Source organism: Artibeus jamaicensis, unplaced genomic scaffold, assembly GCF_021234435.1.
Source record: "Artibeus jamaicensis isolate MK-2021 breed Jamaican fruit bat unplaced genomic scaffold, CSHL_Jam_final scaffold_1283, whole genome shotgun sequence".
Classification (NCBI taxonomy): Eukaryota; Metazoa; Chordata; class Mammalia; order Chiroptera; family Phyllostomidae; genus Artibeus; species Artibeus jamaicensis.
The window spans coordinates 15073479-15101279 of NW_026522028.1; the positions used below are offsets into that span (position 1 = coordinate 15073479).

At 38.8% G+C, this 27801-nt stretch overlaps 2 protein-coding genes across 6 annotated transcripts in view; both read left to right on the plus strand.

The window, feature by feature from the left end:
• RPS6KA3 (ribosomal protein S6 kinase A3) overlaps positions 1-6246 on the plus strand; it is a 112797-nt gene extending 106551 nt beyond the window's left edge. For all 5 annotated transcript variants that reach the window (XM_037157433.2, XM_037157437.2, XM_037157434.2 and 2 more), the window contains one exon: positions 614-6246. In XM_037157433.2, coding sequence (XP_037013328.1) covers positions 614-736 — 123 coding nt within the window. In that variant the 3' untranslated portion in view covers positions 737-6246. The remainder of the gene's footprint in view (positions 1-613) is intronic.
• A 1478-nt stretch (positions 6247-7724) lies between these two features.
• On the plus strand, positions 7725-26287 carry EIF1AX (eukaryotic translation initiation factor 1A X-linked). The gene is made up of 7 exons (XM_037157493.2): positions 7725-7970; positions 14713-14796; positions 16604-16707; positions 17795-17845; positions 20609-20690; positions 22637-22728; positions 25248-26287. Exons 1-7 carry the CDS (start codon positions 7955-7957, stop codon positions 25251-25253), a joined length of 435 nt encoding a protein of 144 aa, XP_037013388.1. The 5' UTR covers positions 7725-7954; the 3' UTR covers positions 25254-26287.
• Positions 26288-27801: the final 1514 nt, after the last annotated feature.

Consider the following 27801-nt stretch of genomic DNA (forward strand, 5'->3'; position numbering starts at 1 on the left):
ATGGATTTCCTATTTTCTTTTTTTAAATGTATTTCACAATTTTTAACAGATTTTATTGATTCATTTTTAGAGAGAGGGAGAGAAACATCAATGTACAAGAGATACATCGATCAGTTGCCTCTCACACGCCCCCCAACTGGGGACCTGCAACCCAAGCATGTGCGCTGACTATGAATTGAACCAGCGACCTTTTGGTTTGCAGGCCAGCACTCCACCCACTGAGCCACACCAGCAATGGCGGATCTCTTATTTTCTTTATACTTTCCTTTTTTTATGCACAACCCAAAGCAAACTACAAATTCCAAAAGAGCATAATTTGCTGCCTCTTAGATTAAAAGACTACCAAGGAAAATAAGTGGAATAGTCCTGAGAAAAGTGAGGACTGCTTGTTATGAGCCTATCCCTGTCTTCTCTTACCCAACATTTCAACCTTCACGTGCGCCTCTTCAATTTTAGTTGAGTGTTTTGGCCAGTGTGGTTATTTTCATCATGAGCTTAATAATATTTACATAAAGTTGCTATTAAAGAAATTATTTGGGGGAAAATATTCATTTCATGTTCTGTGTATGTGACTACTCATTGTCATTTTTGTTTTGACCTTTCCTATTTTCAGGGTGCCATGGCAGCTACATATTCAGCTCTAAACCGTAATCAGTCACCAGTTTTGGAACCAGTGGGCCGCTCTACTCTTGCTCAGCGGAGAGGTATTAAAAAAATCACCTCCACAGCCCTGTGAAGTGACCTCAGTGAGATATTTGGTACCATGGTGTAAGCTGATAGCACAAGTTGTGGCAACAGGTAGCACATATCTGAGAGACACCTGCAAGCACACACTGTCCCAGCTGGTACCCATAATGCTGCTGCTCCTGCTGCTGCTCCTGCTTTCGTCTCTTCTCGCTTTACATGATTGTTAGCAAGTTAGATTTTCCTGGAGCTTCGGATGTGATGATGATGGAAACATGACGAAGATATATTCACTGAATCAATAAGAAGATTAACGAACATACGAATACCACCTAAAAATACACTGAATAAAGTACTTTACACCATATAGCATTATTTTTATAGGAAATATTTCATGTTCCTTAAATATTCTTTGTTAGTTATAGGGATGGACAGTTTATGTTAAGCACTTAGCTTAAACAATCCGTTTATATTAGCACTGTATCCCTTGTGCCATCCAACATTTTGTATGTTTTTGTAAACAGTTCATATACAGTACATTTCTGTACTGCTTTCTTTAATGTATACATGCCTTGTTTAACTTGGATTCTATTATTATTAATCAGTTGACTATTAAATCTGGTTAAATAGTTCACCTGTATTAACAGTATTGTTGGACAGCCCTAAAAATGGCCAGATTGTGGAACAGCTGTTGAATGTAATGCTTCCAAAATGTACATATCTTTCCCTTTGTCTGTTTCACTGGTTCATTCATTCATTTGTTACTTAAAGCCAGGTGCTCTGTCAGGCTATCCTAGAGAGCTCTTAACAGTAGAGAAAGTTACATGTCTGTGGCATGACATCAAGAGTACACCTATGAAGTTTGTCTTTATACTTTGCAACTCTTTAGGGTTCTTTGCTCTTAAATTAAGGAAATAGTTCTTACACTTTTAATCTTCCATAGTGTCCATACTTAGTATTGGCATATAATTTGGAATTTTGCCAATATACATCAAAGACCTTTTGAGAGTCATGGTGAAGAGACTGGCAAGGGAAAATTTAGCCACAGGTCATTTAAGTCCCATTGGATATTTCATGTTTAAATAGATCAAATTGCAGAATTTAGCATCCGAATAACAGGATACCTGTTATTGCATACCTATGAGAAAAGTATGCTTTTTTTTTTTGAAAAATGGTAAATCATAATTTTTTCCCATTACAATGCTCTAAATTAAACACTAACTTGAATGTAATAAAAGCCACTGGCCTCTATATAAAATTTGATTAAAACTTTCTTATTTTAGGGAATAAAACATTGTTGATCAATCTCTGTGCTAACCTAAAATCACAGCTAAGGTAGGTTAAGTGAATGTCTAGCATTGAGTGTTTTCTGAAATCCTCCTAATGATTTATAGCCATGTAATACTTCCTTTAACTTCAGATACAATCAGTTTTCATGATGGTCACTGAGTCTGCCTAGATTACCGTACTCATTATATACATCTAATGTGATAGTTTCCATAATTTTATTTGATTAAAGGAATTTCTGTATCCATTATGACCTGTATCTTTGCCAAGTTACCTAGCATACGTCAATATGTAATGTGAAAAACAGATGAGCAAAGAAAAAGTGATTTTACTTACCTCATCAGGAATATGCCCAAACCTATCTTCCTTAGTCATGAACTAAGCCATTTACATCAGAAGTCCTTTTTCAACTTCCAGAAGCTTTAAATCTTGCCCCTGAAAGCACAGAGCCAAGGAAGTGTGGTTTATCTGTCTTGGAACATACTTGTTATTCCTTCATTTCTTCTCTATGCATTTAAAGAGAAAGGGAAAATCAAATGTAAGTTTATCTTCTTTAAAAAAATGTACAAGAGGAGGGATTTCAGAAGATCCAGATGGAGAAAGTTTTTTTAAATTCTTGAATATATGGAATATACATATGCTTTCTATTGCCTGGAAAGAAAGCTTTTTTTCTTTTTTTCTTCTATTATTCAGTGTTTTAAACCACAGTTATCCCAAATCCTTGTCACTTTTAAAATGTTAATGTAACTCTGGGCATATAGTCTCAGATTTTTGACACTGATGCTATTTCATAATTGCTTAGGTGTATTTTCTATCGTAATTTTTTAGAACCAGAAGTAAATGTGTAAATCCTCATAAGTTATCTAGTCCAACTTTCTCATACTGCAGGTAAAGAACCTGTGACTCAAAGCAAAGACTAGAATCCTTAACTTCCCATTCAGTGTTTTCCCCATAACACCATGCTGCCTTCCCTTCACGTTATCACCCAACCAGAAGCTGAGTTGATCAAAACTTACATATTTCTTGGGACACTCCTCTACTGGTATATGAATGCCAAGTTTATTGCTCCCAAAGATACTGCTTTCTTTGCCTAGTTCAACTGCCAGTTTTATTGGAGAGAAACAAATTATATATTTATAAAACTGAAGGCTTTCTGCCTAAAAAGCTGTTCATGAGCTCAATTTTTCTTATCTGTGGTTCTGGTGTTGCTATTGCCTTTGACTTACAGCAGACAAACTTGGCCAACTATGTGTTCTAACTGTAGTGCTCGTGCTGGGTTAACCTTTCCATTAACTCAAGTCCAAATCTTCCAGGCCTCTAAAGCTGTGGTGGTGAGGCCCTTCACCAGGTAGTGTTGCTGGTTACCAGGGCTTCTCCCAGGAGGTTTTAGTTCAGGCTTAAAGATAATTTCCATGTGAAAGAAGGAACTGAAGTACCATTAGTTCATTCACAAACCTCCTCTTAGTTTATAATCCAAAATAATATCCAAAATGGTAGATTGCATTTAGCATTACAGTGGGCATACTGGAAAATACAGGTTATACCACCATGTGTTTTGTATCTTTCCTTGCAAGTGATGATGTTAAACTAAGGTAAGTTTTTGTCCTTTTAATTTTTTTCTATAAATTATTTCCACTTCTAATTTATAGAGATGTCTTCTTTCAAAGCACAGTAGACCCTTGTCTTTAACAGATTTGATATGGATTCATTTAGTCACAAGCAACCCCAAAAATCCAAAAATGTAATCATTTTGACAAGGCAGAGCTGAGATGCTGTGAAGCTGCCAGCTGGGAAAAGTCACTTAGCGAGTGTCTGGAGAGGGTGTGTGTATGGCAGAGATTCCACATTTCACATGTGGGGGGCTGCAAAGAGCCGGTTTGGGTCAACCGTTTCCCATCTATTTTTAAAAAGTGGTTGCTGTTGGGGCCAAGGCACATCATGGGAGGTGGGATTGGCTTGGTAGCTGTGCCCTGCACTCTTGGCCCAGGAAAGACTTGAAGGGGGAGAGGGGTGCAAAGGCTTCACAAGTAGGCATAGTAGTTTGGGTAGGAAAGGGGCTGGGGTCCAGCCTGGGATGAAAGCAGAAAAACATTCAAGATTTGGCAGCCTTGGTATAGACATGCTTAATCACCATGGAAGCCAGCAATACACATCTCAACATGGCTTTGATATTCTCTACTTCCTGGCCTTTATAAATGTCCTAAAAATTTTCAGTTTACTATATTTTATAAAGAAAATCCTCTTATGATGATATCAAGCATTTAACATTTATGAAGACGTTAGGACAGATATCTCAGGAATGTGAAGGTCAGAAAAGGTTTGTTTTCTTTCCCTGGTTTGTGTGGCTCAGTAGATTGAGTGCTGACCTGTGAACCAAAGGGTTGCCAGTTCAATTCCCAATCAGGGCACAGGACTGGGTTGCCGGCCAGGTCCCCAATAGGGGGTACACAAGAGGCAACCACACATAGATGTTTCTCTCCCTCTCTTTCTTCCTCCCTTTCCCTCTCTCTAAAAATAAATAAATAAAACCTTAAAGCCAGGGTTGCAAACTGGTGGCTCAGACCTGAATCCTGAAAAAGTTTTAGGAAAAAGAAAAGGTCTGTTTTCTCTATCACATATGGGTTTCATGACTGACCCTTGGTGCTTAAACCAGGAGGTTTCAATCTAGTCCCAGAGTTCTGTCCCTCTGAAAGGTCCAACTCCATGTGACTAACAAACTGGATGTATATTTTGAGCCTTATTTAATTCACAGAGAGGTTGACTTAACTCAGTATTTTTATTTCAGTAAATGAAAATAGTCCTCTTTTCACCTCCAGATTGCTTAACATTTTGCTGGTCTCCCCAAGTGACCATTGGTGGGGACCAATTAATGAAGGAATGAAATTCGCTTTCTTGGGACTGTGGTATTCTGAAGAGCCATGCTTAACCACTTTTTCTAGTGAAGAATCTACAGAATGATAATACCTAAATATGGATGGCCAAGAAGAGTTTGTTATCTACAGTGTGCTTTATGTATTTTTGACACTGCTGTATTCTATGTGATCGAGTGACTTGTAACTGGTTCCAATGTGAGTGTCCTCAAAGAATTCTAGTAATGAAGTTGACTTAATTCTCTTAAGCCTTGTATTACTATTAGTCTCACATTTACCACTGATTCCAGTCTATTAACTGTTCATAACAGGGCATACCAAGGGTTGGGATAAGAGCCTACTTCCTACCTCTTAAGGCACTTTCCTCATTATTTTTCCATGTAACCTTGAAGTGCATGATAAGCTGTTGAAATGTCCATGACTTCTCCCAATGCAACTAGCAAAGTATATGACATTGAATAGAGATTAGTGGAAAGGAAAATTTAGAGACTAAGTTCAGAAGCGCAAACCTCAAGAAAACCTCTTTTAGAGCACATACCATTTGAGTACAATATACATAAATGTATGTGAGAAGAGAGTTGCTGTAATAGTCCTCAAAGTAGATTAGTTCATTATCTAAAGGAAGTGAAAATCTTTACTCCTATTATCACTATAGTACTGAATGAACTGTATACTGGGTTTTTCAAACAAGTATTTAAAATAGAACTTTTAAATACAAAGCAAGGGCATAAGGATAAAGGTTTGAGTTTGTGTTTTTCTATATTGTTTCATCTAAAGCTTTGTTTCTTAATCAAAAAATGCTTCAAGGTATCGCCATTTCTTAGCATCCTTAATAATTATGGGTGATGAGTTTTTAATTCTTAAAATTATGTACATGTATTAGGTTTATCTTAACTCTTACCCTACAGAAGGGAAAGTATCTGGTATACACCTACGGGATGTAATTATTTTGCATTTTTAGCCATGGGTGGGAATGGGGTGGGCATCTACTTAAACAGTTTTTAAAAAAGAAAAAAATCACAAATATTTTTCTACTATTATATATGATCTTACTTTATACTAGTTTCTCTCTAGTAAGGCATGCCAGAAGCCCAAGCTATCATATCATCAGTTCACCTGTATTGTACCTTTTATTGGTGGTTAAATTGCATCAGATGCTTGGCACTGCTGCCGTAATTATGAAATGCTTATAAAGGATTAAATATCACTGAGTACTTTAAATTGTTTTACTTAAGAGTCTAATATGGGAAGTTTTCAAATAATACTATTAATGTGTAATCTAAGCTCTTTCATATGTATCCATGAATAATCCTGGAACAATATTGCTTGTATTCCTGTCACAGAACAGGTTTTGTAATCTTTAAAAGAAATGAAAATTTATATAATAAAGTTTCAAATAAATGCATGTATGTCTGTCAGGTTATTTTGATTACATGATGATTAATCCTTCATATTATCAAATTCTATCCAAAGTATAAATTTATGAAGTTGAATTGGTAGAACTTAAAACAGGAATAATGTTTCTGAGTTAATAAGTACAAACTAATTTTTCTATGCAAAGTTTTGGTTAGCCTAAAGAGTTTGTCAAATCAGGCTCACATCAGTCATAGATCTTACCCAATACCAAACTTGATTAAGTTATTCAAAGGGTACAGAATAATCCCCAGGCACAGATGAGAAGCTTTTCTTGGAGAAGTCCAAGTTTACCAGATTTAGCTCTAAGACAATCTTTTTCCCCCTCACTATAGTACATTGTGGATTGGTTCAAAATTAAAGGACAAGTTCCCTCCTGAGTGATGTATGCAGAGACATTGTTTAAACACGGAGTCATTTGGTTTTGCAACATCCCCTTTTTATGCCACATTAATTACACAATTTAAATGAGGATCCCCCATTCTCTAGTCAACTATGCCTCACAAGTCCATAAATTCCAGGTTTTATAATAAGCTATCTCTATAAGTACATCTTGCTAAAAGCATTTTAGAGATAAGGACTTGACATTTCTACTATAAGTATCTAGCACAGTTAAAAGGAAGTTTGAGCTCATTGATTGCTGTTTTTAAAAAAATGGGTTATAGGCCTGCAGTTATTCCTTTCCTTCCCAGTAGACATTTTTAGTAGTTTTATATTATGATGGTGTATTAGTTTGCTATGGCTGCCACGACAAATTTGTCATAGTTCTGGAGTCTGGACATATTTAGTTCAAGATCAAGGTGCCAACTCTTTAAAGACCCTATCTCCAAGTACAGTCACATTCTGAGGAATTAGGGGTTAGGAATTTAACATATGAATGTTAGGACACAATTCAGCCCACAACACTGAATTTAGGTCTCCCTCCTGTTCTTCGTTTGTAATGAGCACCTAGTGTGTGTCAGACATTCTGCTAAGTGCAGGTAATAAATAGCAAGCAACAGATGGGGTCTCAGCCTAATAAGGCGTACAGTGAGGTAGGGAAGACAGATACTACAAACAGTAACAAGGGTCGTGCAGATACTATGCTTCGGTAATGGATGGCAGGAAAGCCTTGCTGTTCCCCTCGGATTCCCAACCTAGTAGGTTGGGTGAAAGGGCCCCATTGAAACGAACGTGGGATTACAGCTGATGAGTCAGCTGCTCAAACTCGGAGAGGCAAGTTCCTCGCAAAGCAGAAGTCTGGTATCAGCCAGCCGCCAGTCCTACGTGAATCCGCCTCTTACTTGGACTCCCGGGCCCTGTCCACTCTCTCCGCGACTCTGCGTTGTCGCAGTAAACGGCCCGGCCCCCTATAGTGACCGCTTTGGGAACGCTAGCACTTCTGCTTTAACAAGTCAGTGGCCCACGCCTGCGCAGAAAGACCCGGGGGCGGGAGGCGGGCCCAGTAGCGTTGGAAGGCGGGGAGAAGCTACGCAAGCAGACGCGACGCCATTTGCTGCGGCCGAACGTGGTAGCCGGCTGTTCTCGGAAGGGCTGGGTAGCGAGACTCTCCCGCGCACGCGAGCCGGCCTCTTGTCCCTGTTTTGTACCACGCGGCTCCAGGCCTTCTCTCTCGCGCCCTTTGAGGGAGTCACCGCTGCCATCGCCGCCGCCATCACCCGCATAGGAGTCAGAAAAGCCGCCAGGCCGTCCTCACCGCCATGCCCAAGAATAAAGGTAATTGCCGCCTGGACCCCGGGACCACGACTTCGCTCGCCCTGATCTCCCGGCACTGCCTGGTGCTTCAGGATAGCCCAGGCCACGGTGACATTCTTCTCCACCCCGCTTGTGGGCGGCTGGGCGGTCCGGACTCGATTCTGGGCTCGGGAGTGGAGCTGGGAAGTTACTCCTGTCTTCCAGTTTGGTCACATTGGGGTGGAGCCGACGCCATTTTTGTAGGGCCTTCTGCGGGAGAATGTGGGGGTTTGGGTCCTGATTCGCGCCACAGTGACCGCGGCGCAATGGGGACCTGCGGGGAAACCTCCCCTGGGCGGCCAGGGCTTCGCAAATGCACGTCCTTGGGCCTTCCCCGGTAAGGGGAGTTAAGCACTGCAAGCAGTTCTTAACTTATAGGGGGTGATGCTTGCTTTAGTGACAACCCATGGTCCTGCATGGGTTTCTTGATGGACAGTTGTTGAATATTGTTGAGACTGCTCTTCATGTAAACAGTGGGCAAAACTGGATGCATTTCTGAGGTTCGTTCGTAGAGGTTTACCTTTCCCTATCCCTTTACGGGGTTGAACTTTTTTCCTCCCAGAACACTTGTTTCACATTTAGCAGAGTTCTCCACTTTTGTTTCAGATCGCGCACGTGTGTATACACACATATACATATATGCACGCACGCACATACATATACATACATAGTGCTGGGGGTAAAGACCTTTTAGTTACCTCCATTCTGAAGTTAAACAAACATTCACAAATGATCAGACTTGAGGGTAAGTTTATTTGGAATTTCCAAAGTCGCCTAATCCGGGTGAAAGCAGAACAGTACTAAAGAAATTATCCTTCTTTTAGACTTAAGAGTGTTTCTGCTTTTTAAGCATCCTTATAATTTCTCAAAGGGCATTGCGCAAGTAGAAACTGGGAAAACTTTCTGACAGGAGAGGAGCATCTTTCAGAACCCATCAGAAGTTTCCTTTCATTATTCATCCTGAGACTGCCTCACCCCCCCAAACCTGGCCTACTTCTGTTCTCTTCTGCTTCACAGCTGGCTCCAGGGATTCTTCCTCATTTCCTCTGTAGCTGTCACTACTCATTTTATCCCTCAGGATATTTTGTTGCTGTTCTGGCAAAATTTAGTGCAGTTCCTTCAGTGCACACTACCTTATTGCCCTTAGAACTCTAACTTGTAGGCCCATTTAGTAGCAAGGATTTTGCTGCTAATTATTCTGGGAAAGGTGGGGTGTTATAATAGGGTTTTAAAAGTCATAGTTTTCTTGTAACCTATATAAACCTTTATTCATTCCAAGATGGTAAACTCAATCACTTTGCTGGGTATCTTAGTATCACTTTTATGCATAGCACAAGATGTCCAATTCCTTCACTAGACTGTAAGCTTAGAGAGCAGTAAAATAGTAACTATCTTAATCACATTGGATTGCTAGCACTTGACACTTAGTAGATGCTCAGGTAGATGCTCAATAAATATTTGTTGGTTTAAGTCACCCCCTTCTGTTGAGTCCACACTTAGGTGAATAATAGGTTCCCCTTTGGTTCCCAAGGGGACAGGACTTACGCTTTAAATCACATCTAGTTCACTAACCTCTATTAAAGGTCATTTCATTACATGGCAGTGAGATAGAGAGGGGGCGATAAGGGTATGGTTGTTTCTAGTAAATTAACAAGATGAATCACTTTTGTAAGTAACATTTTGAGGTGTGTAAAAATTATAGATAATGCAGCATATACCTGGGAATCTATTACTCTGAACTTGGGAATTACAACACAGATTCAGTTAAGCCCTCTATCTCCCTCCCCAATCCGCTTCCTCTTTCTGAAGGTAACCACCATTCTGAACTTAGTATTTATTGTTCCTGGGTATGTAAAAACAGTTATCTGACTTGTTCTCTTACTTAGAGGACTGGTACTTTGCAAGACCCCTGCATTTTATGAGATGAGGTTTAGTGTAGAAATAAATGTGTTTGTTCATTGGAAAAGCCAGAAACTCTGTGAATGAATATAATCTTAATGATGATTATACAAGTAAGGATATAAATTACCATGAACTCTGTGTCAGAGACTTTAGCTTTGGACTGATTGTTAGCTTATTTCCTCTAGATTCTGTTAACTTATTACCACAGAAAAAAAGGTATCCTTTGGCCCATTCAGAAGAGCATGTAGGGTAAGGTGCTCCCACATTTTGAGGATATTACTACCTTTGATTTTAAAATCACCATTCCTTTAGGAATATATGGACTACTCTTGACTGATTTATTTGAAGAATTGCCAGATCAAATATATAACTCAGCAAGCAGATTTGATTCTTGCCCCAATGGAGCGCTCACTCTAGTTTGAAGATCTGGCATGATTAATGGCTTGAAGCAGAAGCTACTTTTCTCTTCCTAGGAAATTAGTTTTGGTATGCCCTAAGAATGCCTCAAATACTGAATTCTAAGGACTCTGGGTGGGTCAGGAAATTCTAGAGGCCCACCTAACAGCTGCACAGAACATTGTGAGACTGCACCAAGGGTAAGTGCGCTTGATGCAAGAAGTTATGTCTTTTTTTTTTTTTTTAGATTTTATTTGTTTTTAGAGAGAGGGGAAGGGAAGGAGTAAGAGCAGAAGAGAAACATCAATGTGTGGTTACCTCTGGCACGGCCCCCACTGGGGACCTGCCCTGCAACCCAGGCATGTGCCCTGACTGGGAATCGAATAGGAGACCCTTCTTTTCACAGCAGCCTTTGCACAGTCCACTGAGCCACACCAGCCAGGGCAAAGTGTGTCTTTATGGTGGCCAGGTGCACGTTCTTGGTTCTGTTTGGGCTATGAACTTTTTGTTGCTTTCACACTCTTTGTATATGTCCCTTAGTGTCACTACCATTTATAGTCATTTTCAGAAATGGCTGCCAATGTGTCTTAGGTTTTGGAATTAGAGCAAAATGCTGTGCAAAGATACCATAATGTGGAGGCCAAGAACAAAAGAAGGTTAGGTTTGAATATCATCACCCACACTCACTGACTAATGGTATACTGGTTACTTCTCTGAACTTGGATGAACTCACTGGTAAACCAGGAGTAAATGACTTATTGCCTCATGAGGTGATTGTGACAAGTAAATGGATGGCATTGCATGGTGGTTAAGAGAATAGTCAGTGGGGTTTCATAATCCCAGATCTCAGGTCACATGGTATAGCCTCAGATATACCACTTAATAATGTACTTATTATTTTACTGCTCCCTCCTTCAATACCCGATCACAGTTCTCTTTGTTTCCTTCTCAGAAATATTCCTTTTATTATTAAGTACAAAGGATAATGCACTTAACCTTTCTGAAGTGCATTATCTTGTAAAATAAAGATAAATTAGTACCTATCTCATAGGCAGACTCCTTAGGGGCAAGTTACTAAAACAGTAGTAGTGTCCTGGGATTGAAGTATAAGGTAATAGAGGAGAAGTATTAAGAGGTAGGTTGATGTCATGTTTACAGGGTGAGAGATTTAACATTCTTTAAGATAGTTATGGAACCACTAACAGAAACAAGCATGTGGATTGAGAACCAGATTTATAAAAGAAAGTAAATGGAGTTTTGAATAAAATTGAGCTTTAGAAAGAGGAGACCAAGGCTTAGTTGAAATAGGGGGTCTGATATGTAAAATTGATCGGCACAGAAGTGACAGATGAAAGAAAAGTAAATTTTCGGAGAGTGGGTGAGGAGAAGGTAAGTATTTGGACTTAATGCAGCTCCAGTGGGATGGGCATAATGTGGGGGGGGTGAAAGGTCAAGAATGATGCGAATGACGCTTTAAAAGTTGTCTGGAAAAGGGGAGTTGAGAAGTAATTAGCAGTATCGTTACTAAAAATATGAAAAATGCATGGGGTGGAGGATGACAGATTTTGAAGGACAGCAGTAGCTAGGGGAGTTGTAGAATCATTAATAGTAGGTATCTTGGTCCTCTGTTCTAACTCCCTCATTTTACAGAGGCTGAAAGAGATCCTGAGGGGGTTTTTGTGAAAACTCCAAGTATCCTTTACTGCTCCCTCCTTCAATACCCGATCACAGTTCTTCTTTGTTTCCTTCTCAGAAATATTCCTTTTATTATTCCTCTGAATCATATTCCATTGTATGGCCATACCACAGTTTATCCATTCACTTACTGAAGGATATCTTAGTTGCTTCCTTTCTTCTCATGACTAAACTCAGCGTGCTTCATTTTACATGTAATAAGTGACCTTCCCACCAGTTTTCCCACCCAGAGGGGCATGTCACAGCTTCGCTTTTTGTTGAAGTGGTTTCCTACTAAAATGTTTGGAATAGTAAATATATTCATGAGTCAAATTTCAAAAAGTATGAAAAAATGAAATCTCTCTTCCTAAATGTGTCCCATTGCCAACTAGTTCTATTTCTCACGGGCATTATCTTTTTTGTATATGCCCTTCCAGAGATATTTTATGTATATATAAGCAGATATGAATATGAAATTTTTACATTAATGGTGGCTTTATGTTCTTCACTATGCTCTATTTTTAAGCTCATAATAGGAAGAATTTTGAATATATACAAAAGTTGACTAGTTTAAGGAACTTTCATGTACTCATGTCCTGGCCTCAGGCACCATCAGTTCATGGCTAAACTTGCACCATCCACACCAAATCAGGATCCAGAGATGGTCTACAGGTTGCCATTGGTTGGTATGTCTTTTAAGTATGTGTTAATCCATAGGTTCCCCGTCTGTTTATGTTTTCTTTTCTTTCTTTCTTTTTTTTTTATAAAGTGTCTATTGAAGAAAACAGATTGTCTTTTCTTTTTTAAGGTTTTATTGATTTTTTAGAGAGAAGGGAAAGAGGAAGAGAGATCGAAAGGGGGAGAAACGTCACTATGAATGAGAAGCATCAATCCATCCGTTGCTTCTCACACTCCGCCCCCAACAGGGGACCTGGCCTGTAACCCAGGCATATGCCTTGACTAGGAATCATCTGGCAGCCTCTCAGTTCCACAGGCTAGAGTTCAACCCACTGAGCCACACCAGCCAGTGTGAAAACAGACTGTCTTGTAGAATTGCCCCCACAATTTGGATTTTGCTGATTGCATCCCTATTTTTCCTTGCTTTTTCTTGTGTTTTTTTTTAAATAGACTTTATTTTTTAGAACAGTTTCATATTTATAGAAAATAGAGCAGCCCTGGCTAGTGTGGCTCAGTGGATTGAATGCCGGCCTGCAAACTGAAAGGTAACTGGTTCCCTTCCCAGTCAGGGAACATGCATGGGTTGTGGGCCAGGTCCCCAGTCGGGGGTGTGTGAGGCAAGCAATTGATGTATCTCTCACACATTGATCTCTCTCTCTCTCCCTCCGTTCCTCTCTCCTAGGGGTACATAAATAAAAGCTTTTAAAAAATGAAAATGGAGCAGAAACTACAGAGTTCCCATGTGCTCCCCCCCCAACAGTTTTCTGTATTAACATCTTGCATGAGCCAATCTAGGTGCATTATTATTAACTTAAGTCATAGCTTACATTAAGGTTCATACTTTATGTTGTGCATTTGTATAGGTTTTGACAAATATATAGTGACATACCCACCATTACAGTGTCCTACAGAATAATGGTTTCATTGCCCTAAAAATCCCCCGTGTTCCACCTATTCCAACCGTCCTTCCTCCTCCTCCCCCGACTCTTTGCAACTACTAATATTTTTACTGTCTCTGTAGTTTTGCCTCTTCCAAAATGTTACAGTCATACTAGTTAGGCTTTACAGATTGGGTTCTTTTCCCCTAGCAATATACAGTTGAGGTTCCTCCATGTCTTTCAGGGCCTTGGTAGTTCATTTCTTATTATTATGGCCAAATAGTATTCATTGTATGGAACTACCACAGTTTCTTTACCTAGTGAAGAACAGCTTAGTTACTTTCAAGTTTAGGCAGTTAGTACCTTCTTTTTTAGCTTCTGATGTCTTACTTAATGTGTACTACATCAGTAGGGTAAAATTCAACCTAAAATTGCCAGACTTGTTGCTCTTTCTCCACCACCACAAAATCAGTATCTCCCATTCCAGTAACTACAACTTTACCTTTTTTTGTTGTTGTTGTTCTTTCCCATCATTTCCTACACCTTTCATTGGGTGAGGAGGTTAGGTACAACAGAGACAAGGCATTTTTATAAAATTTATGAAGACCCAACCCTGGCTGGTGTGGCTCAGTGGATTGAGCACCAGCCTGTGAACCAAAGGGTCGATGGTTTAATTCCCAGTCAGGGGACATGCCTGGTTTGCACGAGAGGCAACCACACACTGATGCTTCTCTCCCTCTCTTTCTCCCTCCCTTCCCCTCTCTAAAAATGAATAAATAAATCTTTTTTTAAAGACCCATTATGTCTCCCACCTTGTTTCATGTGAGCCACTGTAGAAGGGTTTTGCTGAGCAGTGTAGTCAACCAGGTGGTCATCATCTTTATGATCCATGGCAACGCAGTCATTGAATGCAGATGTCCTCAGAAAGGGCTCTGTGTACTTTTATATAATATCTCCTTTGGTTTGTTTGTATTTTATGTCAGAAATATTCCAAAAGGAATTTCTAAGAAGAGTGTGGGAATGGTGATATGTATATGTTTGATATGGTTGGAGATTGTAAATTTAATATGATTGTGTGACTAACTTAGGTTAATAGTTTAATGTGACTTTTTTTAAAGGCTTTTCATAAGCCTTAATTTAGTTTCTTTTCCCACTGTTTTGCAGATAATGTCTTTTTCTTTCTTTAAAACCATTAGGTAAAGGAGGTAAAAATAGACGTAGGGGTAAGAATGAGAATGAATCTGAAAAAAGAGAACTGGTATTCAAAGAAGATGGACAAGGTAAGCATTTATATAACGTTGGTTTCTTTTAGTCATAGTCGTGTTTTTTAAATGCAGAATTTCAGTTTGTCATCATGAGAGAGGTACTAGTCGTAATTCAGAGCAACGAATCACACATCCCTTTTGCTCTTCTCCATTTCTCATCCTCACACTTCTCCAGAGCCTTTCTTTGGTTAGTCATTTCTTGGTATACTTGGTGTGTCTGCCAATATGGACATGTCATTGTTTTGAGTGAACACTTGTTTCTAAGAATGAATTGTACAGTTCAGAGGGAATTAAGCCTCAAAAGTGATGGTTGACAATCCACAGTTGACTAGACCTGTGTGGATAGTAAATAGCACTACATAGCATGTGCAGTAGACCATGGATACTTGAGGGATGAATCTGAAGAAGCCTTTCTCTGGCTTCTCCAGTGCCCTTAACATATAATTTTCATAAAATGTAATAAAATGAAACTGAACATTTGACTTACCTTTTCAAACCGAGTAAGGCTTTGTAAGTTTCAGACCAAAATATGTAATACTAGTTTCTTGGTATTTTTATTTTGAGTAATTTTAAACCTTCAGGTAAGTTGCAGTGGTTAGTACAGTGAGCTTCCTTTAAATTACCCTTTGTCTAAGTATGCATGTGTGTCTGTGTTTTCTGAACCATTTGATAGCTGCGGATGTCATAATACTTTTCCCTTACTACTTCATCATATGTCTCTTAATAGCTGTAAGCTCTTACATAGCGAAAACAACACTCAGGTGATTTTGAGTATATTATATATCTAGTATGTGGCCCATATTCAGAATTTTGTAGTTATTCAAATAATTTCCAGCAGTTTTTCCCCCAGAACTTTTAAATAAATTTTTTAATTGTCTTTTTATAGAATTTTGGTGATTTTTTCATGCCATACAAAAATGAGACATGTTTTCTGGCTTATAGGCCTTTTTGTTTGTTAGCCTTAGGTCAGGGATATCAATCCCATTTTTATGGGGCGGGGGGGGCCACATCAGCCTCACGGTTGCTTTCAAAGGGCTGAAATAATTTTAGGATTGTCTAAATGTAACTACTCCTTAACTGTTAAGAAGTTGAAATTATATTCGGCCCTTCGAAGGCAACTACAGAGTTGATGTTGCCCCTGGTGAAAATGAGTTTGACACCCTTACCAACTTAACTAAGCTAAAGGTTCTGAAGTGATGTGTGTGACCCCTGTCCACAACCCCCTCTCCGTGTCCTCTGTCATTGAATGATAAAAGAGGCCCGTGTTCAAAGCTAATGTTCATAAATAATCTTGGTTTTTCAGATGCCAGTGAAACCAGGCGGCTTTTACAAAAACTGTGGAGTAATCGCTAAGATACTCTACTTAACAAAGACATAGTTAACATTTAAGCTACTTTTATTTGCCAGATGTACTAAGTGTTGTGTTGAGATTAGGCTCTAAAGGTTCTAAGGGAAAGGAGGTCCAAAATTGGGAAAGGCTTCAAATATGAAAGATGGAGAAGGTGCAGTGTGTACATTTTGGGATAAACCACCTTGATGTCTGAAAGTAAAGCAAATAGTCGTGAAGACAGTCGTAGTCAGTCTATTTAATCAAACTGAGTTCATAATTAAAACACTCCTCATAGCAGAGAGACAGCTTGTTAGAGTCTTGGTCATGGTTCTGCCATTATCTAGTTTGGGGTTTATCATTCCCTTGTATTTTTTGTACTTACGTATATTTATTCCCAAGTAGTACACCTATACTTAGTTTTATGGAGACTGCTAAGTCGCTTTTATCAAAAGTCTAACATTATCTTATACCCTATTCTTTTTCCTCCCCCAGAATATGCTCAAGTAATCAAAATGTTGGGAAATGGGCGCTTAGAAGCAATGTGTTTTGATGGTGTAAAGAGGTTGTGTCACATCAGAGGGAAATTGAGAAAAAAGGTAGGTATGGGGGATTGTTTTAGTTTAATACAAAGTTGTCATTACGGGAGGGGAAAATGGCTCTATAGTTTTTATGTGCCAAGGGCCTCATAATTCCCAAAAGGGTTCAGTAGAACAGTGATTTATACATTCTGTCTAAAGACTCATTTGCATCAGCTATGCCGTATTCCTGCCAAAAATGTATAACTTGAATCTAATCATGAGGAAATAATCAACAAATCCAAATTGAGGGACTCTGCAAAGCAAATGGGCTGGCTTTTAATACATTGTTGGTGTCGGGAAAGAGGAAAAAGGCCGGGTGCTTATTTAAGGGTTATATTACTGTTAACTTTCCTGAATTTTGTCATCACAGATGGGCTGCCTTGGAAAATAATGATAAATTTCCCATTAGTCATTAGTAGGTATTCAGGAAGATTTATTAGATTGGTTAAGAGTGCCTTCAAGTCTGATTTTATGATTTTTAAAAAATGTATTTGGTTTGTTAATCTTTACATTACCAAAGTAAAGGGGTAGGGGAAATAGAAGGGAGGGAGGGAGATGAGGCTACATTTCTAAAATTTTTTAAATTGTCACCTGAGGATATGTTTTTCTTGGTTGGAGAGAAGGAGGGAGGGAGGGAAACATCAATCATATGTGCCCTGACTAGGGATTGAACCCACAACCTAGGTATATACCCTGACTGGGAATCGAACCTGTGACCTTTTGGTGTACAGGACAGTGCTACAACCAGCTAAGTCACCTGGCCAGGACCACATTTCTAATTTTATATTAATGTGTTAATGAATAGATAACTAACCACTTAGAGTGGTTCACTATGAAAAAAATCCCTTAATTTTTAAACTAATTATTTCTCTGGACTTAGTAAACTGCCAAATAGTTAAGTTAGAGTATTGTTTTAATATCCCAAATTACAGAGAAGTTTAAACAGGCACAGCTACTTGCTATAGATTTTTGTTTGGGTTTTTTTTTCCCCTCAAAAAACAAATACAATTCTAAATAATACATACTTTGCCCAGAGTTGGAAGATTAGTATTTTATGGAGATGCTGAGTAAGGGTTGCTCTTGATTCTTTATTTTTATTTTTTAGGTTTGGATAAATACGTCAGATATAATACTGGTTGGTCTGCGAGATTACCAGGTAAAATAAAATAGTTTTTATTGTTCACTTGCTTGATTGTGATCATTAATGTTAGGAACATGAGCCATAACCATATTTGACCAGTCCCAGCCCAGTATGCCCTTTACCACTGGATCAGCAAACATTTTTAAGGGCTAGTTATTTTTGGCCTGGGCATGTCCTAGAATATGCTCATCGCTTTGGAAGTACCCCGGGTACCCCAAAAGCCAGTCTGTGGAGTTTGTATTTTCACTGTAGAAGAAATACAGGCCATGTACATTTTTAATGAAGCCAAATAGTTCTCCTTCCTTTTCTGATAGTTAAAGTTTCCTTTTTGAAATAAGTGATAGTGTATAGTAATAGTTTTGTTAGTGTTCTTAGTTGGCAAAATAAAAATCACCTTGTATTGGCCCTCCCACCCCGATTTTAAAAAATATATGTATACGTCTTGAAATCAAAATCTGGAAACCATTATCCATGTGGCTACAGCTAAATGATTCGTGCTCCCATCCCACAAGATGCTTACAGGCTAGTGCTGGGGAGATAAGACAAGGACACGGGTAATTGCAGTAAATTTAGATAAGTACTTAGGTAAGAAAATGGTAGTTGCTCCTCTTGATCTCAGTCTGCAGATACACATCGTGGGTCTGTGAAATCCGTTTGGTTCCATCTGTTGGACGTCATCACCATGTGTTAAATCACACTGTGAGTGATAAAATGTTTCTGTTTTTATAACCTTGGTCATAACTTGATTTTTTATTAACAATACATATATATATTTCAGAATAAAAAAATCAAAATCTTTCAATTAGTGGTTCTCAACTATGGGTGATTTTTTTTTTTTTTATAATGTCCAATGGCCATTTGGCAGTGTCTTTTAGACATTTCTGGTTGTTACAACTGAGGGAGGGGGACAGAGCTGCTGGCGTCTAATGAGTAGAGACCAGGGATGCTGCTAAATATCTTAGCAGTACAACGGGCAGTCTACAACAAAGAATCGCCCAGCTCAAAATACCAGTAGTGGTGAAGTTGAGAAAGCCTGCTTTAAATTCATGTCTTTTTAATGTCCATTTTCTTATTTTGATCCCCAAAGTAACCCCAGAAGTAGGAAGAATAATTAGTTCCCTGTTTGACAGATAGGAAACCAAGGTTCTGAAAGGTATAACATCCTGAATAGAAAATGACAGCCAGGACCAACGTTTTTTGTTTGTTTGTTTGTTTTTTAAGATTTTGTTTATTTATAGACAGAGGGGAAGGGGGGGAGAAAGAGAGGGAGAGAAACATCAATGTGTGGTTGCCTCTCACGTGGCCCCCACTGGGAACCTGGCCTGCAACCCAGGCATGTGCCCTGACCGGGAATCAAACCGGCGACCCTTTGGTTCACAGCCCGCACTCAATCCACTGAGCTACACCAGCCAGGGCAAGACCAACATTTTTGATTCTTAATCTCTCATGATCTGCCTCTGCCTCTGCCTCTGCCTCTGCCTCTGCCTCTGCCTCTGCCTCTGCCTCTGCCTCTGCCTCTGCCTCTGCCTCTGCCTCTGCCTCTGCCTCTGCCTCTGCCTCTGCCTCTGCCTCTGCCTCTGCCTCTGCCTCTGCCTCTGCCTCTGCCTCTGCCTCTGCCTCTGCCTCTGCCTCTGCCTCTGCCTCTGCCTCTGCCTCTGCCTCTGCCTCTGCCTCTGCCCCTGCCCCTGCCCCTGCCCCTGCCCCTGCCCCTGCCCCTGCCCCTGCCCCTGCCCCTGCCCCTGCCCCTGCCACTGCCACTGCCACTGCCACTGCCACTGCCACTGCCACTGCCACTGCCACTTACAGAGGTAGTCCAGGGGCCAGTAAGTTTTGGGAACTTGTTAGAAATGCAGATACTTGAACCCTACCCGAAACCTCCTAAATCAGAATATGCATTTTAATGAGCTCCCCTGGGTTTCTAGGCACATTTCAGTTTATACCTGCAGGTCTGGGTCTAACTGCCCTTGCATCACTGTGATCATTTTTGTTGCCTTTGAAACAATCACCTTCAACCCTTTTTTCTTACTTAACTGAGTCATATTGTTTTTTCAAATGGGGAAGTCGGACTTTTAAAGCAGTAGTTTTCAGTGGAACCTGTGCAGTGAAATACTCAAAAAGTGTTTTTAAAATAAAAATTCATGGCTTCACATCTACTAATTTACAGGCGGTATAAAAGTTGCATTGGAGATTCTGACCAGTTCTACCCTAAGAACCACTGACATGTGGAAACATGTATTATTAGTTTCCTTAGGTCATTATACCGGTCTCATTTGTTTTTTTAGAGTTTATTTATTTTTAGAGAGTATGGAAAGGAGGGAGGGAGAGAGGAAGAGAAACATCAATGTGTGGTTGCCTTTCACGTGCCCCCAAATGGGGGCCCTCAACCCAGGCCCTCAACCCAGGCAAGTGCCCCAACCAGGAATCAAAACGGCGACCCCTTGGTTCGCAGGCAGGCGCTCAAGCGCTCAATCAGCTGAGCCACACCTACTAGGGCCCAGTCTCAATTCTTTAATTACCTGTAAATTATGGTCCCCGAAGTTTCTGTATTTCAAAAGACTTCTAATCAAAGGATAATGGTGAGTAATCTACAACATAAGGTCTGCACAGTTTTGCTCTTATTAAAGTGAAATCTGAATATTTTCCCTAAGCTTGTTTATCATTATTCATTTGTGCATGCAAGCTTCATACTGGATTAAACCCAAGGGTGTTTTTCAGAATGTAAGAGAAAACTTAATGTTTTGCCATAATTAGATCTAAAAGTTATTTTCTCTTCTCAAGGACAATAAAGCTGATGTAATTTTAAAATACAATGCAGATGAAGCGAGAAGTTTGAAAGCGTATGGCGAGCTTCCGGAGCATGGTAATGTCTGAGTTACTGTATTAGCCTGTCATGGTGCTCTTACCTGGTGGTATTAAGATGAATGAATTTCGGTAGGGTTTTCTGGATTTTGCATATTTACTTTTGTGCTTACGTGATTTGATTTAAGTCTGACTGTCTATACCAGATACTTGTACTAGATGCCTTAAGAAAATGACTGGGATTCTGTTTCTAATAAATATACAATACACTTCATGAGAAGTTACGTTTTATAAACCCTGGGCTTCTGCATAATAGCAGTCAAAGAAAAAAATTGTGTTGCAATATTTCTTTCAAAATTCCTTTGTCAAAGAGAATTTTGAGTGTTCCTCTACTTTAAATGTGAAACAAGTATAGTAATTAGGTACTATTGTCAATTTTTATTAAAAAGTCAATCTTCATTTTACCCTAGTATCATAGTATCCTATAGGATTTTTTTTAAGCCAGTATTCATTGTTTCCTCTCCCAGTACAAAAGTTAAGTAAAGCAAAAATAAGTCCCTTTAATCAAAGGGGAAATACACTTTGCATACTATTTTGTAGGCCTGCATTTTTCACATGGTAGTTGTTAACTTTGGGGCAAACTCTGTTGCATGTTATCATGGAAATAATGTGACTTTTATATTATATTTTCTATTTTGCTGCATCTCCAAAACATTAGGATACATAGATTTATTCCTGGGATGAGTAGTTCACTTGGTTAGAGTATTGCCCCCATTCACCGAGGTTGCAAGATGGATCCCAGGTTAGGGCACACACAAGAAGCAACAGATGGCTCCATCCTGTGGGACCTAGCTGTTCGGGTGTTGTCCTACAAAGCTAAAGGTCACTGGATCCATTCCTGGTCAGAGCGTGTGTCCAGGTTGCAGGTTTGGTCCCCAGTTGGAAGGCAACCAATTAATGTTTGTCTGCTCCCTTCCCCTCTCACTAAAATCAAAAATAAAAATTAAAAAAAAATTTTTTTAAGGTTCTATTTATTTATTTTTAGAGAGAGGTGAAGGGAAGGAGAAAGGGAGAGAAACATCGATGTGTGGTTGCCTCTTGCGTAGCCCCTACTAGAGAGCTGGCCCACAACCCAGGCATGTGCCCTGACTGGGAATCAAACCAGCGACCCTCTGGTTCACAGGCTGGCACTCAGTCCACTGAGCCACACCAGCCAGGGCTTGAAAAAAATTTTTTAAAGTAACCAATGAATGCATAAGTAAGTGGAACAACAAATTGATGTTTCTCTCTCTAAAATCAATCAATAAAAATGTTTTTAAAAGAATACACCCAATTATGAATTTTTAAACAAGTACCACTATACTAATGCTATGTACCTTTCAAAGCATACCCTAAAATAGAAAATGAAAAAGGATAAATAAATACATCATTCTATTATTTTTTTAACAAATTAGAGACCATGAAAATGCGGCTGAAATAAATTATCTGGCATTTCCAATCTAGTAAGTGCTAATATATCTATCTGGGAATAGGACTAGCACTTTATGGTTCACGTTCATTGCTTAGGGATAGCATGATTGGACCAAATCTTTTCTGATTGATGAATCTGATGATTAGTAAGTTATTAGTGTGTGCTTGGACCTTTTTTAAAGCATAGCTGGAAGTCGTAATAGCTTGAGAATTTATGTAATTAGAGCCTGCCTTACTAAAAATACCTTTACAGACAAATGACAAGTTTAACACAGGTGCGTTCCATCTTGACTTAGCAGTCACTTTGTTAGAAGTTTTGTTGTGTGAAATACTGTTCTATATAGTAGAATTATTAGGTTGAAGTTAGGATCTTTCTGATAATAAAACTTAGATTCAATGAAATTAGAAGTTTGCATTGTAAGAGTCTCCTTTTATACTTCAACATTTGATAACAGACCACTTGTTTTAGTGAGCAGTCATTTATTCTAATAACATCTTGGTTATGTTAAACAAGTATATTTGTTATTATTTCTTCAGCTAAAATCAATGAAACGGATACATTTGGTCCTGGCGATGACGATGAAATCCAGTTTGATGACATTGCAGATGACGATGAAGACATTGATGATGTATGTACATGCACCTCGCATTTTTCAACATTTGTTTATGAATTATCCATAGAGAAACCAGGTCTTAACTCCCTAACTTCCTTTAATCTAAGAATGTTGAACATTTAAATAAGGGTATAAATACTCAGTAGACAGACTGTTTATACTATGAGAATTCATCTATTTTCAGCATGTCTTCCTAGAAAGATCAATCTTTGCTTTGATAATATAAATGCTAGGCATTGGAAGCATACCTTGTTTAATTAAGAGTGTCTGAAGAGCCCTGACCTTTGTGATTCAGTTGGGTGTCATACCGCAAAGTGAAAGGTCACTGGTCAGATTCGTGGTCAGGGCACATGCCTGGGTTGCAGGTTCAGTTCCAGGTCAGGGCGCATATGAGAGGCGACCAATCAATGTTTCTTCTCTCCTTCACTTTCCCCCCTACCTTCCCTGCTCTCTAAAAATAAGTAAATAAAATCTTTTTTAAATGTGTCTAAAGCGATAGCTATTAAAAACTTTAGTTGTAAGAAATATAAGATCTGACCACAGACACATGCCTTCTCTCATTTGAAATACTAGTATGTTAAAAGAAGAAACATGTGAACCAGCTTGATAAGAAGCTTTGAATCCCTGGCTGGTGTAGCTCAGTGGATTGAGCGCAAGGCTGCGAACTAAAGGGTCGCCAGTTCGATTCCCAGTCGGGGCACATGCCTGAATTGCAGGCCATGTCCCCATTGGGGGTCACGTGAGAGGCAACCACATACTGATGTTTCTCTCCCGCTCTTTCTCCTTCCCTTCTCCTCTCTAAAAATAAATGAATAAAAATTTTTTAAGAAAAGCCTTGAAATTACAACATACATTAAAAAGCTTTGTTGAAATCAAGGTCTTTTTGCCATTATGTGATTTTTATCTGCTAGAAGTGCACTATTGTGCAAACTCTTTGTTTGGAGTTGATGTGTATATTTTGAGAAATTTTTAAATTTTTTAGCAGTGAAGCAGTGGTGCTCATAAAAACAAACATCTCATTGCCATTCTGCTCTTAATCATATTTAAGTGAAGTTCAAACTTTGTCTCTAGCAATATAAATTTATTGAATAATTGGAGTGGAATTATAAATTACTCATATTTTGGTATGGGCTCTTCAACCCCCTGTAAATAGGAATGTAGTTCAGAAACGACCTGTATATATCAGTCTAAAATTAATGCTGTTTGTTTACTTCAAAGAGGAAATTTTCGTGTACCTAGAGCAGTTGTTCCTGACCAAAACTGTGCAACAGAATTACCAGAGCTTTTCAGAAATATGAAGACTGGTCTTGGGCTGCGTTAGGCATCCCAAGTGATACCCACCACCGAAATTCTACAATGATCTTTTTCCTCTACTTGATTTACCATGTATCTATCTATACCTTTATTTACGCATCAATCTATCTTATATTTTGATACATCTTCAAAGTATTAGGACACTCACATTTATGAATTTTTAAACATACAGTACTATAATGCTTTGTATGTCATTCTATTATTATTTTTAAGATTTATTGATTTGTTTTTAGAGAGAGGGGAAGGGAGGGAAACACATCAATGTGTAGTTAACTCTCACGGGTCCCCTACTGGGGACCTGCCCTGCAACCCAGGCACCTGCCCTGACTGGGAATCGACCCGTGATCTTTTGGTTCACAGGCCCGTGCTCAATCCACTGAGCTACACCAGCCAGGGCTAGGGCTATTGTTTTTAATGTTGCTCCTTTTGCAGACCCTGAGCCACAAGGTTCTCAAAACCAAACTGTTAACGATACTTTGACAGTAGATTTATCTATTACGTTTTCTGACAAGAGCCTGACATGGAGCTACTGTGTTGTAGAGTAAGGTATGATCCAATCATTCGGCCAGCTGAGCTGGGGTAGAAGGCTTCTTCAGAGATTAAGAGCCTAACCAGAGAACGCACCTGAATAGGAGACCACATACAGGGGTTATAGGTGGAGGATCTAGACAGGGGAAAGATTTTCTAAGAAGAAAATTTCTGAGTCTTCGCCAGTATTTCCTCAGAACAGGGCACAGCAGGCTGGTGGGATAACAATGATAAAGATAGTAGTTACTGAGGGGATTGGAGTTACTGAACATTTGTAAGGGCGGCTTTATCACCTGAGAACCTTACTACTTCGAGACATTTCTCTAGATGGTTTATAGGTATTCTAGCCTTCATTCCTCTAACCAGGTTGACTGGAAGGAGGAGAAGTTGGTCTGTATCACATTTGGTTCTTTCTTAAAGAAATAATGTTCCCCCATGTCTGTTCCTACCCCCAGAAGATGACACTAAACTTTAATTAGAGTATTCAGTATAATGTGTAACATTCTGCTGGAGGTTGTGAAGATTTACTGGCAGCAGACCAGAATTGAGAAAAACATGGTATACAGAAATTCCTCTACAGACTGGCTTTGTTTCCCAGATAACCTAGGGGAAGGGGGGTCTCCCTTATGTGATAGGCTGCTGCAGTATAAGAATTTGTTTTTCATTTGATTTGATGTTCTTTTCCCTTTCAGATCTAAATTGACCTCGACATTTTACATTCCAACTTCTCTGAGGATTGATCAACAATTTGGATTTTGGCTGTGGCCTGTTAAAGAAGATTAAAATTATCTTTAGTTTGAGTACAGTTTGTTAAAGCAGACTGATGTGTTTCTAAGGTATTAATTTAAAAACTGGTAGTGCTGAATTAAAATAAATTTTAAGCCCACTCTGTTCTTTGGTGTAATGGAGCTTATGGGTAAAAGAGCACATCTGTTATTTTTAAAGAGGAAAAAAATCACGACCTTTCCTACTTTGACCACTTCAGTAAGTAAATGGATGTTTTGAATAAACGATTTGCCCTATACTTGTGGATTATGGTTAAGCCCTGCTTTTGACTGGCCTGCTGACTATACAGTGACTTTCTGTATATTTCAGTTACCTACACGTTCCTTTGCGGTTCTGATAAAATTTAAGGGAGCAGAAATCTGAATTTGAAGTCAAATGATTAGGTCTCTTTCATATTTAAGTATTATGTGAGTATTTTTATACTGATTTTGATATTACATATCTTCTTTTCATGATCTTATTTTGCCACTATAAACATCAACAAAAAAACCATTTCCAAGATGCAGATTTTAGAACCTGGGTTTTAATAGCAATTTTTATTTGTAAGGTCAGTAGTTGCAGAAATTGAACACTAGGTGGCACCCAGTTATCTTAACATCAGAAATACTGATATAGTTGTCAACTTCTTTTATTAACTTACTGTGCATAGGACATTTCTGAACCAAGAAGATTGTTTTGATTATGTGCATGTATGTGGAATATTTTTGCAGAACAAAAGGATTACATTGTGTCATTTCAGAAGTAATATACATATGAGCTACAATTTTGAATGCTGTATAAATGAAAATTAATTCCATAACAACTTGTATAAGTTGAATGTTTTTCAAACTATCCCAAAGCTGGGGAAAGAGGAGGGAATAACAATTTAATGAAGATGATCTCCCATTTCTGAATGGAAGAGCTACAGTGGAGAAATATAATAAAGATAATGTCATGTTGCAAACTATATTATACCTTACTTTGTGTTTAGGATATATTTTGTGTGTTCATTTTTTTGTTTTGGGTTGTTTGTTTGTTTGTTTGTTTGTTTTTGGCTTATATGCTACTGAGAATTTAGATTCACCCTTATTTAGGTTTTGTGGGTTTTTTTGTTGTTTTTTTTTAATCAACAGTACTAAAATGAAATCAAGGGCTGGACTAGTTAGACCTCACTAGTCATATTGAAATCGTATGCAGCTTTAAAAGAAGAGATCCATCATGTAGCATGTGAAGATTTTATTCTGCTGGTCTTCAGAGAACTTTGCTGTGGTGAAAAGTAACCTAAAGGGGAATAAACCTCACATGGCTTCTAAGAAAACATTTTATCTCGTTCCATGCTTAGTATGATTTCCTAAGGGCAAATTCTGAAATCAAAATCTGAGGTTCTATAAAACATTTTAAAGATTTTATTTATTTTTTAGAGAGGGGAAGGGAGGGAGAGAAACACCAATGTGTGGTTGCCTCTTATACATCCCCTACTGGGGACCTGGCCTGCAACCCAGGCATGTGCCCTGACTGGGAATTGAACCAGTGACACTTTGGTTTGCAGGCTTGGGCTCAAACTACTGAGCCACACCAGCCAGGGCCTATAAATCATTGTTAAATCAAAGAATAGAAATTTAGAATGAACAGTTGTGGTTCCTGTTTCTTATTTGGTATTATTACTGAACACTGATGTATGTGAGCCCATGGGCTAGTTTTTAATATTTATAAGAAACCAACCTCTAAGAATTGTCAATAGTTTAACTCTTTGCCTGGGATACAGTTCATGGTAGGGGTAGTACAACTGAAACATTAGTTTTTCTACCTAACTCCTATAATAAATATGGTTTATCTAAAGATTCTTTAAAAATTACAGTAGTCCCAAATCTTCACATGTTTGCTAGGGATTGTTTTTTCTTGACAGTAACAACTCGATACAGTGCTGTTGCATCCTGGAAAATCAGAACTAATAATAAAATAGTTGAGATAAAGTGGCTCATATGAAGCACTACTTGGAATTACTTTACTAACTAGTCTTTAATGTGGGAATAATACTGTTCATTGATTTGATTATATTTCAAATGAGGAATAGAAGTGGTCCTTAAGGAAATATTTTTTGTTGTTTGGGGGGGTTGGGGAATTTTGTGGGGGTTATACTCTGATTCCTAAAATACAGTGTTTGAAATCCAAGGATAATAGTTCTTACTGCTAAGAGGCGTAGTAGTTAATTACTAATGAATTTCATAGGCTTGCTTTTTTCATGTAGTGTTAATTCCACTTCCAGTTAGGGTATAAACATCTATTACTAACTTGGTTAAATGATCAAACCAAGTGTAAAAGTCTTGCCAAGATTTATTTGACTGTTGAATCTTTTTTGAACATCCAGCCTCTTAAAGAGACCGCCTCTTACTATGCATGATGAAAATTCTTATATTAAGTAATGGCCATTGGTTAACTCACTGTATCTGTGGTATAGTGGCTATAAATATAGTTGCTTAC

Coding starts and splice junctions, on each gene's coding strand:
- EIF1AX (XM_037157493.2), top strand. Junction 17,846..20,608: donor TTGGTCTGCGAGATTACCAG/GTAAAATAAAAT, acceptor TCTCTTCTCAAG/GACAATAAAGCTGATGTAAT. Junction 20,691..22,636: donor TGGCGAGCTTCCGGAGCATG/GTAATGTCTGAG, acceptor TTATTTCTTCAG/CTAAAATCAATGAAACGGAT.